General features: G+C 35.3%; 1 protein-coding gene across 13 annotated transcripts in view; it reads right to left on the bottom strand.

Annotated features, from left to right (window-relative positions):
- The window catches only part of Psd3 (pleckstrin and Sec7 domain containing 3), a 564781-nt gene that overhangs the window by 86755 nt on the left and 463075 nt on the right, over positions 1 to 14951 (bottom strand). For all 13 annotated transcript variants that reach the window (XM_058580396.1, XM_058580395.1, XM_046447763.2 and 10 more), the window contains one exon: positions 8419 to 8612. In XM_058580396.1, the coding sequence (XP_058436379.1) occupies positions 8419 to 8612 (194 nt within the window). The remainder of the gene's footprint in view (positions 1 to 8418; positions 8613 to 14951) is intronic.

The following is a 14951-nucleotide window of genomic DNA, read 5'->3' on the forward strand; positions in this document are numbered from 1 at the left end:
AAATACCTTAAACTATTCATCAGTACAATTTAATTTCTTCTTTCTACTCACTGCATGTTATTCTCCCTGGCAGAGGTAATCATCATTCCATAGGTAATAATTTCTATAAATGAATATTTCTACTAAAACCAGTATTGTTTTGTATGCTTTAGAATGTTATTGCATAAGCATATTATTCTGTTCTTTTTCATTTAACAACCACATTCATGTTGATAGATGGAATGCCAGTTCCTTTCTTCTCACTGGTACACAGGGTTCAATTACATGAGCACTACACACAGAATCCGTCCAATCTTCTGTCAAAGGGCTTTCAGGTTGTTCTGAGTTATTATAATGTCATTATGTCTATGTTTCCACTTGTAAAACTAGAAAATTTTTTTTGCGGGGGGCAAATACATACCTATGATAGATTACCTGACACACAAGATAGCTGATTGTTTTTGCTTAAGGCTTATTGATTATTGCCAACTGTTTTCAAAAATGATGAGACCACTAATACATTTGTAGGAGATAAAAGAGAGCCCACTGCTCTAAATCCTTGCTAACATTTGATACGCTTTCAAATTTTGGCTAAGTTCAGCATGTGAAATGACATCTTACTGTGTATTGATCATTAGTGTTTGGTTGGATTGAGTATGTCTCCATATATGTATTGATCATCTAAGTTTCCTTTTCTTGTGAACTGCCTGTTTTAAATGTTGCCCATTTTCCTACTGGGTTGTCTTTTTCTAATTAAGGATTTCTTCACAAATATACACTGGAGGTCCTAATCCTTGATTAGAAATATGCTACAAGTAACTGCTTTCAATCTATGTATAACCTTTCAACTTTTTAAAAGAAAATTTTAAATGAGGCAGTCTTGAACTGGGGGTGTAGTTCAGTGGTAACAGCAAGTGCTTGGCATGTATAAGCCCTGGGTTCAATTCCCAATCCTGCAAAAAAGTCTTTAACATTAAATGTAATTGTATAATAATGTAATTATGCATATAAATGTCTTCCTAGTTTTCTTCTCCTAAATTAAAAAAAACTATACTCAAAATTCATTAAGTTATTGTTCCACATATTCTTATAAAAATCAGTTTCAAGTAGATTAATCTTAACTTTTTCTGCCTTTTACCTTTAATCTACTTGAAACTGATTTTTATGTAAGGTCTAAGATAGAGAATACACACATACCACTCAGCATCACTTACATAAGCATTTTTGTCACCCTTAATTATCTGAGTTACTTCTCATGCCATAGAACAATTTTTCATAAATACTGGAAGCTGTTGCTTCTAACCTTCTCCTTTCCATTCTATTGTCTCATCTATTTCTGCCTTATTACTTGGAAAAATCTCAGCATACTCCAGTGCATTTCTTCCCCTCATTTTCAACACTGTATGTGTATGAAATGTTACTTAATAGAATACTATTTAGAAGTTTATACTAAAAATTACAAATTATAATTGCTTTCTACATAGTATACCCATAAACAAGTTCTTTGGGGGATAGGGGCTGTGTTCATTGTTGAAGTTTTTATGGATATAGAGTCTCAGGTACTCAAGAAGTGCTTAATCCATGTAGAAAACAAATTCATTATTTGCATCTTAGCTTATGTAGCCTATGGTAATAAAAACTAGACAAGCATTTCATTACTGCCACATTTTTACCACTAAAAAATAAAAGTACAGTATTATGAATGGTGTTCTCTATCAGCCTGTCCCTCCTCCATGCTATGTCAGTATAATTGGGGGAGTCACTCTCAGAAGAGGTTGGGGCCAGGAAAGTAGCAATTACTGTGTGAGGAGCCCTGGTGTGAGGCCATAAGGACCTGTGGAAACTCTAGTCAGTCAGGAAATGCCTAACTTGCTTCAGCTAATTCCATTTTTAAAAAGTACTATATTGGCCAAATAAATGTTCAGGCCCTATTGCTCCTAGTTTAAGACCTATTTATCTAAACGCATGCTACACAGTGACAACACTGCCCCAACCACATAAAGAATGCAGAACCTAAATGTTTTCTAAGTATATTTTCTCATGGAAATTGTTCTTGACAATAATAGCTAAAATGAGATATACTGTAATTCTATACTATAACTTGGCTAAGGCAATTAAGATCTATTTCCTCATCTGTAAAATAGGGATAATAATAATATTTGCTTTATGATTGAAGAGTGTGGAATAAAGCTCTAACAGTGAGTTTAGTCATCATCATGGCCATTTAGAACATTCATATTTTGAGTACATTATTTCTGGTCACTTTCTTGATTTTTAAAAGGTACTACCAACAGACTGAGAAAATTAAAAACTTACCAAACTTTCTGACAAAATCCAGAAGATACATTTTGTTTTTTTCAAATATGAGTTTCCAAAGCTTTCCCTTAATATCAGATTTAATGGGTCTGGTAAATGTATCTGAGTAGATATAGCACTTTCTTTTAATCCTGATTTGTCTTCTGGAGGTAGAATGTCTGAGCTGAGCAGATCTTTTAAAAGGCAAAAAATGAGGTGGGTGCTGGTGTTGCACGCCTGTAATCCCAGTCGCATGGGAGATTGAGGCAGGAGGATTTCAAGTTCAATACCAGCCTCAGCAATTTAGAGAGACCCTATTTTAAAACAAAATAAAAAAATACAAGACTGGGGAAATAGCTCAGTGGTAAAGTGCCCATGGGTTCAATTCCCAGTACTGGGGGGCGGGAGGGGGAGAGGTCAAAATGAAACAAGAAAGCCTGCAAAAGTTTAAAATATATTTATATAAAAATTATGGATGCAGTCTGAAAAACTTGTCTTTAGAATTAATTAAAAATGCATAACACGTCAAATCCTGAGTGAAACAAGTGGTTCCTTCAAGACAAGTCAATCAACACTTAATGGGAAAACAGTTTCTCAAGAGGACTTTGACCCAAATCCTTACTTATTAAAAACTTAGAGTAATACCTGTCATCAGAGCACCTTGACATATTTATGTACATGTGTAAATGTAAGTTAGGTCTAGCTCTACTGAACATGCTGAACCCAAATAAATGTTTACAGACTTGACAACAGAATTACAAAAAGTATCTTCATGAAGGTGTCTCAAAATTACTTGTAGCTTCTCCAGCAGTCTCATTGGTTTTTTTTTTGTTTTTTTTTTTGGTGGGGGGAGGGGAGGCTGGCTTTGAACTCACAATCTTCTTCTCTCAGCTCAACTCGCTGGGATTATAGGTGTGTGCCACGGCACCCAGCTATTTGTATTGGAAATAAAAAATGATGTATGTATTGCACATGACATATGAGTACTTCATAAAACACCTCTCCCAAATTTACATATAGTGACCATCTTTCACAAGAGGAAGGGAAAAGCACTTGGAAACGGTTCAGGCACTGTGGGGCACTTCTAAGGAACAGTAACAGCTGATCGCTTACACTAACAAGGTCAACCAGCTATGATTGAAAGTTCAACACAAGGGGGAAGAAGAAAAGATTTTAGGTGGGAAGGAAACAAACCACTTTCTGAATTTCTAAATACAAAAAACAGTTTGTTTGTACCTGAATGTGCAGAATTCCTTATCATTTCCATAAGCAATCCGAAAGACATTTCTTAACAAATGGGATTGATAAACTGTCCTACTATAGCAACTAGACAAAATTATATGTTAAATATATAAAACCAAAGGTTTTTGACACTGTACAAGAGCAGCACTGGACCATGATCCTGAAGAGGAAGAAACAAATGAGGCAAGCCCACTGCTGCTTGGAGCAAGTTTTCTAGCCTTCTTAGTGAAAGGAAGTATCTAAACAGCTAGTTAGTCTGCTGACTTGAGGAGACAGAGTCTGGTGAGGCAGAGGGGACTGGAGTAGAGTAAGATTGGAGGTAGAAATGTACAAAGTAAGAGCTCTGCAGAACTGAAGAGAAGTTCTAAGATCTTGGCTAGAGCATCAATTTGAGCACAATGGAAAAGGAGATAAGGCATGGGAAAGAATCACCAAGCAATTGTAAAATGAATAATTTCAAGAGCTCACAGAGGCCTGGAATAATCTGTGTTTTCATCAGCCAGAGTGGACTTTGTAATATATGGAGCATTGACTGGGTAGTCTGAAGATGAATAATAATGTTTTATTAATGAAACTAAAGAAGTCCCAGAGCAAAGGCTGTTCTAGATCCATGATAACAAAAAAAAATAAAGGCAAGCTTCTGAAGAATTTAAGAATTTGGTTTGTCTCCAATTTACTTATCAGCAGATCAGCAGAAAATCCAACATCAAAATATGTGTGTGTGTGTGTGTGTGCGCGCGCGCGCGCACGCCCAAGAGCTTAGGGAAAAAAGGAAAATGTATAATCTCTGGTATTCAAATAAAACCTATTAGAGCTGGCTGGGATGGTGCACGCCTATAATCCCAGTGGCTCAGGAGGCAGAGGCAGGAGGATTGCAAATACAAAGCCAGCCTCAGCAATTTAGCAAGGCCCTAAGAAACTGAGATCCTGTCTCTAAATAAAATATTAAAAAAGGCTGGTGATGTGTCTTAGTGGTTAAGTGCCCCTCCATGGGTTAATCCCTGGTACAAACCACCAAACCAACCAAACAAAAACCTAATAGGAATGCAAAGAAAAGGGAAAGTATGACTGTTAGAGAAAAAAAAAAAAAACATCAATGTAATAGTCTCAGAAATGACAGAGAAGGGTTTTGAAGAGAAGGCCCTTAAAACAGGTATTATAAAAATGATAAATATAAATATACTCAGTGACATGAAGAAAAACATAAGCCTGATAAGAAGAGAAATGGAGAATACAAAGATTCCAGCTAAGTTCAAAGATAAGTAATACTATCTATAAAATGAAAAATACGGTAGTAAATTTGAAAATTAAAATTATTATTAAAAAAGTAATGAAAGGACAAAAATAGTTGGAAAAAAAGAAAAAAATTATCTAAAACAGAGTTTCAAGGAAGTGTTGGAGCAGTATCAAGAGATCTAACATGCAGAAAACAAGTCTCAGAAGGAAGGTGGGTACTTTAAAAAATGATGGCTAAAACTTCCTAAAGAGTTAAAAAAATATATATACAAAAAAACAAAACAACATAAGCCAAAAATCCAAGAACACCAAAAACATCAAACAAGGAAAACAAAGAAATTTACAATAAGGCAGTTCATAATAAAATTGATGAAAACCAGAGGTAAATAAAAAAAAAAAATTGAAAGCATCCAGAGGCAGAGAACAGCATTAAAAAAAAAAAAAAATCTAAACTCACTGAATATAAGTTCCCACAATCAAGGCAAGATATAGACTTTTTCAGACTGATAAAACATGAAAAAATTTCTTGCTGATAGGCATGGGGGTAAAAGTAAAAATAAATTACTTTTCAAAGAAAAAAATGTTAATAATGTGCTACTGTGAATTTTACAACACACAAAGAATAAAAGAAATGGGAATAGTACAAAGGCCAGCAAGGGAGAAATGGAAGAAACCTGATGCAAGGATCTCCAACTACTACTACCAAGGGTATAACCTGAAGGTGGAATGAGACAGGTTAATGTCAGCTGCCACTAAGACAACCAGGGTATAGTCAATCAATCAAGGGAAGAAAAACAAAATCACAAAAAATAACTAATCCTAAACAGGAAGGAATGAAAAGGGGAAAAAAAGAAAAGATAGAACAAATAGCACAAGAAAATACAGCAAGATGGCAGACTTAAAATCAACTGTACGAGTAAGTACTATATATCTAAGTAGTCAAACACCTAGACAAAGAGTATGAGCTCAGGTAAAAAGCAAGACCCACCAACATGCTATATAAAAGAAAACATTTTAAAAGATAAAACCAGAGATTAAAATTAAAACCTGGGAAAATAGCATAAAAAAGCTAAAAAGAAGTTCAAGTGGCTATATTAAGTTTAGACCAAGTAATCTTCAAAATAACTCAAACTGTACACTTTAAATTGGCAATTTTTAGTTTATGTAGAATTATTAGAAATCATGCACTTTGCTATATTGGAAAGGTTAAATTATCTGACTACTCTAAAGTGATTTGGAAACCCCAGAAAATCATAACGAAGATCACCAGGAAGAGCCTGAGGAATTAAAGAAGGGTAAAATGCCCAATATCCCTCTAACTCAGAGGTGAAAATTCCTCAAGGATAAGTTAACTGACAGGAATAAAGCCTGGAAACTGGAGCCCAGTTGGCAGGGTCTTATCCTGTCTTTGAATTTTGACCTCTGATATGAGACAGGAGATGAGACCAAAACAGCAGAGGCAGGTTTCTTTGAGAAACAGGCAGAATTTCTTTAGCTGCCCGAAAGACAAAACTGTTCCATGACATTTATGATTGTCCTAACCAATCAAAAATTCTCAAAGTAGTTAACTGAGAATTTAAAGGAGTTGTACTGGCAGGAAACTTCCAGTGTGACACAAGGGGTGTGTGATAGCTCAGCTGCCAGGCAACCCTTGGATTTCACGTTCATGTGCATTGGGTTCTCAGGAAGCAGAGCCTCCAGCAGAGCAATCCTCTCTAACAATCCTCAGAGATGGCCCAGGAACACAGAACACAAAGAGAACTTCCCTCAGGAGGAAAAGCCAGAGGATGCTGAAATAAGTTAACCAGCCAAGCCAATCCACTGCCAGGAAGTGCATCAATGAGGGATGCTCACATGGGTGACTCTGCTCTCCTTGTCTAGCAGGATGCTGTGCATATTTTGAATCAGTGGGAGCTGTTTTGCTTCCTTTTTTTGCCTTTTTTTGAGCTGGCATTTTAAACTGTGTTATTCTTTTTTTTTTTTTTCCTCCAGTACTTTATATGTAGTAGGTATATCAGATATTTCTATATTTTTTCAGTTAGTTCATAGATTGGCACTCTATTCATACCTAAACTAGAGAGAATATACACAGCCAACCAATTTTATCCTTGGCAATAGAAGCTGCAGCTGGACATAGCATGCTGTAAAGTATATCTGTGGTTATAAATGGAAATTTTTACTATGATTAATGCATTGTTCAAACACAATGTATGTGCATGCTCGAATAAAGACGGATATCTAATCCTTTGTTTGCCAAGAAGATATCCCTTTTTTGTGAGATCTGTATCTCATTCCTTCTTGAAGAAACTTTCATCTCAATACTGCAATAAAGTAAATATTGTCAATCAAGGTATTTCATATGCTTGGTCATACAGATCAGAATCCTGTCCTAAAGGGCAGAAGGAAAATTTTCCTCAGTGTCAAAACTGAGTACATGATCTTTCATGTTGCTAACAGCCATATATCCAGCCATGTATAAAATGACCCATTTGAAAGAATAAAGCTAACATACAAAATTGTATACACATAGAAATGGAGAGGGTGTCCTCATAATTCTTCATCTTCAGGTGTGACCTTTTTCTAAGTTAGATTGACTTGCCATCACTTGCAGCTATAGGAACTCACACAAAGTTGTTAGATAAAATTAAGTAGCTTCCTAGGCTAGTGAATAAGATGTTCAGAAAATATGGTGGAGGTACTCCTAAAGAACTTGGAAACACTAAGAAACTTGCTTAATACCACATTCACTGTTAAAACCACTCCAAGACAATGCTTCCCTTGAATGCAACCTAATAGAATCTGCTAACACCTTAAGTCAAAATGTCCAGTCAGAGATTAAAAACAGAGGTACTGTGCATCCCCCTCCATGTTATTCCACATCTGTGTATGCAGGAAGGCAGGGACACCACAGAGGTAAAGTCCTCTCATTTTGAGCACATACATCAGTTTGTCTTAAACCATTCAACTATATCAAATTGTTATTTGGCTTTCTGCAATTATTCTAACTGTGTAAACATATTCCATTCCTCCCAAACTTTAAACATTATCTACCAGATAATACCATTATCTATCAGAAGATAATCACATCTCATACTCCATGGAGAAATTGGGATGGGATTCCTTCAATTTCCCAATACTACTCATGCCATGCTCTTCTACATCTCACCTGCTCGTCTCATCAAGGCCATCCACTCCACACATGCTTTAGATATGAAATCTCCCCCTTCTCCCTTTGTTCCTGGGACCTTACATCATTGCTTAATCTGTGTTATAAATCATCTTTTCTTCAACCACTAGAAATGTAAACTCCATGAAGAGAGGGATCTTGTCCATCCTATTATTTTTGGTGCCTAGCATATAGCAGACAGACAGTATTATTTGTTGAAACCACGAAACATAATGAATAAGAGTCTGAGAAATAAGTCTTCTGTAAGAAATCATCCGTTTCTTGAGTTCTAAACCATTCTGCTTAGAGAAGAGCAGTGCTACAGTGGATCTCTGATTTAGGATTAGAGACTTTCTTAAGAACACTTCTCTAAATAAACATGTTATTTATTTATTTCTCTAAATAAACATGATTTTTCTTCATCCATAACTTTATTTCAAACAAATTCACTTTAAAATTTAAGCTAAAGTACATGAAACAAAACAACGAATGAAGCTTACTCTTTTTTCCATCCATATCTGCATGGACTTTCCGAGCCAAGAATCCGCTTTTGTATACAGCAGCATTTGGGTCATGAGGAATGTCCAAGAATGGGTTGGTCGTGCTCCCAATTCGACTGATGGTCTTTGGATGTGTTCCATTGGCCTTCTCATCAGTGCCTTCTGAGGGGGACTTTTTTTTCTCTTCGTCATCTCTAAGAGGGAAAAAACACATTAAGACTGAGCCAAGCAACTACCACGATATTCAAAACAAACACAAAAACAGTGTAAACTCCCTTGCTTTCTAACAAGGTCCCTCTTGAAAACAAATCACCATGATAATAGCCATTTATCAAAGGGCCTCCAATGTGAGAGGATTAATGATCACGACAATCTAGTAAGATCAATATAGCATTCTGTAGTACAGATAAGGAAACAATCAGTGAGTCCAAACGTATATACCGGGCTAAGACTCAGTAATTAAAGCAAGAGATGATGAGGGTATAACTGTAAAATTCTAAAGCCTGGGCTCTTCCCTCCCACAATGATGCCTAAACCAGTGGGCGCTTTTCGACAGGAATCACGATTTCAACTTTTGTATTTCTGCAGGACCTAGCACAGGTTGGCATATAGAAAACAACAAATAATTACAGACTGAGTCCACTGAGTAATATTGAACTATATCTGCCAAATAACCAGGCTAATTCTTAATATCAAAACCCCAGGTGCCTCCTGTCCGTGATTTAGATGGTGCCATGACATCTTACAGGTGCCATTGTCTCAACCATCATATAAGCATGGGGCACCCTATCAGCCACTGAGAAAACCCCTAATTGCCTCTCTTTTCTGAATCCCTGTTCCTACAAGTGCAGCAAGTTTAAACCTGAGACTATAACATATACAAAGCACAGAGGAGGCAGAAAACAATGACCTTATCGGTTAACAAAGAAGAGGGAAGTCAATGAGCTCCGATATGCCCCTGGAAAACAAAACACCATTATAAAGGTATTTGCTTTTGCTCAGCTTTTTCGATTTCTAGAGTCACCTGTGGTTTCTTATTAAATTCTGCTTATTGAATCTTTTATTAAAACTTCAACCAAAATAACCACTACCAAAACATTTTGAATAAATCACAAGATTAATAATCATCAAGTATGTCTGATGATGGTGGTAGTCAAAAGAAAAATAGCCTTCTTTCATCCACTGGTATTTTATAAGTAATTGTGAAATATATGAAAGTAAAACTGGACTCTTAAACATCCATATTTTTTATTTTGAAATAATTTTAGATTTTCAAAGATAGTACATTGAGTTTCCATATGCTCAGTTTCTCCTGTTAGCATCTTACATAACTACAGTAAATTTTTCTAAACTAAAAATTTAACATTAGTAAAATACTATGCATTGAACTTGAGACTCCTTTCAGATTTCACCAGGTTTTTTTCATTAATTTATTTTTCTATTCCAGGATTGCATCTATAATCGCACGGTGCATTTGGTTGTCACAGCTCCTTTGTCTCTTCCAGCCTGTAACAGTTGCTCAACCTTGCCTGGTTCTTCTTGGACTTGACAGTTTGAAAAGCACTGGTCAATCATTTTGCAGAACATCCTCAACTTAGTTTTGTCTGATGTTTCCTCATGACTCGATTTTGCGGGGGAGGAGACAACAAAATGCAATGGACTCAGGGGGGTCTAGGTTTTATAGCTGGTGATATTAACCATGATTACTTGGTTAAGGTAATATCTGACAGTTTTCTTATATAAATGTTTAGGGGAAAATATTTTGCCAACTATGCAAACATCCTATTTCTCTAGCTTTTGCCCATTAACATTAGCATTCACAAATGGATCTTGCCTGTGATGATTATTATTGTGGTGAGCTAATGCTTCCTTCATGAATTTTACATTCTTTGGTACAAAAATCAAGGACATTTATATTATTCTCTGGATTATACCACTACCTGGCAATCAGAGGTCTGATTTTCTTGCCTATAGTCTTGCCTTTTTTAACATGGAATGTAAATGAATTCTTTTATTTGGCAAAATGCAAATTCATCTGTACTAACATGCCAATCAATAATTCATTCTTTGTTATTGTGAAGCACTATTTCATTTTACAGATATATGTTTGTTTAGCTCTTCACTTATTAAAAGATATGAGGATAGGCTCTAGTTTCTATGAGAGACAGGGTTTTATCAACTATTAACAGAGCGAAGAGACAGCCCCAGAAGGGAGAAGACACTTCAAATCACACACCTTGCCCAACATCCAAAAGGGCCTCAACAGCAAGAAAACAGCATTATCAAAAAATGGGAAAGAACATTTCTCAAGAGATAACAGTAGCCAACAGATACATGAAAAAAACCTCAACCTCTCTAATTATCAGGGAGATGTGACTAAAAACCACAATGAGATGTCATGTCACACTTGTTAGGACAGCTATGATCAAGACAGTACAACCAACGATAAATGCTGGCAAGGGTGTGTAGTAAGGGGATCCTTATAGGATGCTGATGGGAATTAGTACACCCATTATGGAAAACTGAACCAATTACCTGAAAAATTAAAAATAGAATTATTATGTGATTCAGAAATCACATTTTTGGCATTAATTCAGAAGCATGGAAACTGGAATAATGAAGAAACATCTGCATTTCAATGTTAATTTCAGCATTATTCACAACAGACAAGGTAGAGAAGCAATTTAAATTGTGTCCATGGATGGATGGATGAATAAGGAAAATGTGGTACATATAGCAAGAGTTCCCACTCATCTACCTTCCTATTTTCTGAGGTCTCAATTACCTATGATTAGCCCTGGTCTGAACCAAGGGTTACATTACTATGAGAAAAAGGATAGTGTGGTATAGAAAGATATGAAACAGAGGGGCGGGGGGGAGGGAGAGACACACTCCACTTACATAACTTTTCTTATAATACATTGTTAAAATTATAATTATGTTATTATTAATCTCTTATTGTCCTGATTTATAAATTAACTTGATCACAGATACGCCAATGTGAGTCTTGCAACATTATCTCCTGCAGATTAAGGGGGGACTTACTCTATACTCAGTAACAATACACATTTGTGATACAGAAAGGAATTCTGTTTTTTAGGACAATGTGGATGGAACTCAAGAACATTAGGCTAAGTGAAATGAGCCAGGCACAGAAGGATAAGGGCTGTATGATCTCAGTGACATGTGGAATCTAAAAGAGTTGATCTCATAAAAGAAAGATGGTTATCAGAGGATGGGGGCAGAGAGAGGGGTGGGGCAGACAAAGATGTTTATCAAAGGGTACAGAGTCTTAGGCTGAAGGAATGTTTTAGGGATCTATGGCACTCACGGGGACCATAGTTTATCATAATACATTTTAAATTTCCAAAATATTAGAAAATAGTAAATTTTTAACTACCCTACAAAAAATTAGATAGAATCTTTCTGCAATCATACATTGATGAAAATATCACATTGTGCCCCATGAAGAAAAAAATTATTTGTCCACTAAAAATAAAAAAAATATTCACTAGTACAATAAATTTGAGAAATTAAAAAAAATCCCTTGCATTGAAAAAAAAAAAAAACAAATCACCACATTCACATTCAAATCTTGCTTACAGAGGACCACAGCACTGTGTGATACATAATTTGGTGCTGATGCAACTAATTACAAAAAGTAATTTTTGGCATGAGTTATCTAAAATCCCTATACCTGAGAATAAATATATCACCTTCCAACTTTACCTATTTACTAGATGCTTATTAACACTAGGTACTTTTATCATTGCACTACCTTAGTTTATTACACTTGATAATCATTAAGGAATATGCATCAGTTTTTTTATGTCAAAAATTTTAACATACATTCTCACGTGAAGCACATGAGAGCCATGTTTGTTTTCAAAACAACTTTGATTGCTTTATAAATAAGTAAATTGAGGATAAAAAAATAATGAATTGTGTGAGTTTTATTTTTCATAAAATGGCATTCTAGATTGATCTCACTGAATGTATTGCTGTCATATTTCAAAAGAAAACAGGACACAGGTTACACAAGAATTAATGAACTATCATTTGTTCGACTTTATGACTTAATCATAAATCTGCCCTCAGTACTGGGGATTATTGATGGTTTCAGTGTGTAGGAGTTGTCACTAGAAAAATATAATGATTATTCTGGGAAACAGGATAGATGTTTTAAACATCAAGAGCCAAAGAAATGATTACAATAGCCACTGTTTCCAAACATGATTTTAAGAGATTAATATGTATCTTGGAGGGAATAAACTAAAGTTTAGCATATAAAGTTAATAAAACATTTTTGTGGTTCTAATGTATAATATGTATTATAAAAATCAATTAGAAAGGTGGAACAGTGAACAAAGATGAAACTTAGTTATTGTGTATAACTCTAATGGTCAGCCTTAGCATTTTTAAAATTTTATATTTTAGATGGTTACAGTTTTGTAGAAATGCTGATTCACACAGAAAAGCAGCCGCAAATGGCAAATGTTTTGTTTTAAAGGCCCAATTTGCAAACTTGGGAGAAATCTTTAATAGAATAGTGAGCTGCTGGTAAGAACTTTATCTCAAGTCTATGCCAGAAATCAGCATGCTGGTGGGTGAACACTTGAAGGATTAGTACATGCAAAAACATTTTGTATTTTCAACTGGAAGACATTTAAAAATGTTTTAAAAATTAAAACAAAGTTTAAAACATTTAAAAATGAATACAGAATCAAAATCCTGTAGAACCCAGAGGTACTAAAAAGAACCCTAGGATTTTGATGGCCATGAACACAATTTAAAAAGCGCTACAGAACTGAGATTGGTGCCAAAGGCAACTCCTGGATCCTGCAAATAATCCACTGCAGAAAGTCAGATGCCGGCTCACAAAGCACTACAAATATGTAGTTTCTAGTACTGAAAAGGGAAGATGATTAGATATGAATCCCCAAGTCACTCCCCAAACACAGTAAAAATGCCAATGTAGATAATCACGTATGATATAAAATGTTTAAAATATTGGTATGTTTCCAATAACTGTTTAACAAATGCTTTTAAGCTGTAAAAGTTCCTCATTAAACTAGCAACATTCCAGCCCAATGAAATTCTCTACTAACTTTGAGCACTTTTTTCAAAGGACTACAAATGATGCATGTTTTAATGACTGCATCTGTAAATCACTTGAGACTTTACCCACACCCTGTCTTGTTTAAAATATTGTCCTGAACGTTAAGGGATGCAAATATGTACCTTTTCTACATACACATCAGCCAAAAGAAGTTTATGGTGTTCTGCTTTTCAATGTGGTAGAAACTAGCCATATGTGAAAAGTCAATTTGAAATGGGGCAAGTCCAAATTACAATTAAGTCTAATTTCTAAAGACTTAGTATAGAGAAGAACAATATTTCAATAATTATTTGCATTACTTATTGAATATTCTGAACAGGATCAAACAACAATACATTTAAAACTCATTTCACCTGGTTCTCTTACTTTTATAATGAGGCTACTAAAAAAAATTACACAACATTTATGACATTTCTTTTGAAAAGGAAAATGTTTACAGAGGTTTATATTTTCTATGATGTTGGATATTAAAAACGGAAAGACATTTTACTACAAAAAAAAAAAATCAATGAGAAAACATTCAACAAAGTACATCCCAGTAAAGCCCTAACAAGTGAAGGTCCAAAATATCATCCTCCAAAACAAGTACTCTGGATATTTACTGTAAGGTTAATGATCCCTCTCATGGGGCTCTGAGAGCAGAAATGTATCCTGCTCCCAGATACAGGTGATGCTGTCTGTGGTGGCTGTCCTTGAATCTTCAATATATGGAACTGTGTTGGCAGTGACTTCCAGGGCAGAAGAGACATCAGTAGTAATACTGTGAGGACTTTCCCAAAACCACACCCCCACTGCTATAATCCTTGCCCTTTTCCCTATAATATCTCCCATTTCTGAGAAGATTCTATACCAATGTTTATTTGAGACATGGAATTGACTGAGAATATGAGCCAATGACCTTTTTTATACTAGGATTCACATTATTCCTGACTGCATCATTACAGAGTTGTATTTATTTGTTCATAGATAAGTGTCAGTGCCTACAGGACAGGCTGTTTCAATTCTGTATAGGAGCAGACATAAATCCATACAATACTGATGACAAAGAACTCTATAAGGCTCACTCATTTCCACAGTAAATGGCCTACTGAGACCTTCTTATACTCTGAATGACCAAGGCATTTTCAGGATTATAAACTAATCTTTGTTAAAGTAAAATGGAGAACAAAAGAGCTCTGCGCCTTGCTTGTTAAAAGTCTGATTCATGCATAAATACTTTGGACATATTAAAAAAGAATCCTAAGTGAGTATTTTTGCCGAGATTACAACCATCTCAATACCTGCTGACCTAAGAAATTCTGCAAAACATTCTTCACAGCAATCTGTTCCATCAGTAATGAACTGTGTGGCTCAGTGGTAGTCTAGGTCCAACCCGACTCAACAATGCAGCTCATTTCAAGAATGAAAAGCACAC

Source organism: Marmota monax, unplaced genomic scaffold, assembly GCF_021218885.2.
Source record: "Marmota monax isolate L192 unplaced genomic scaffold, Marmota_monax_Labrador192_F-V1.1 WCK01_AAM20220418_F8-fsc00040, whole genome shotgun sequence".
NCBI classification, from domain to species: Eukaryota; Metazoa; Chordata; class Mammalia; order Rodentia; family Sciuridae; genus Marmota; species Marmota monax.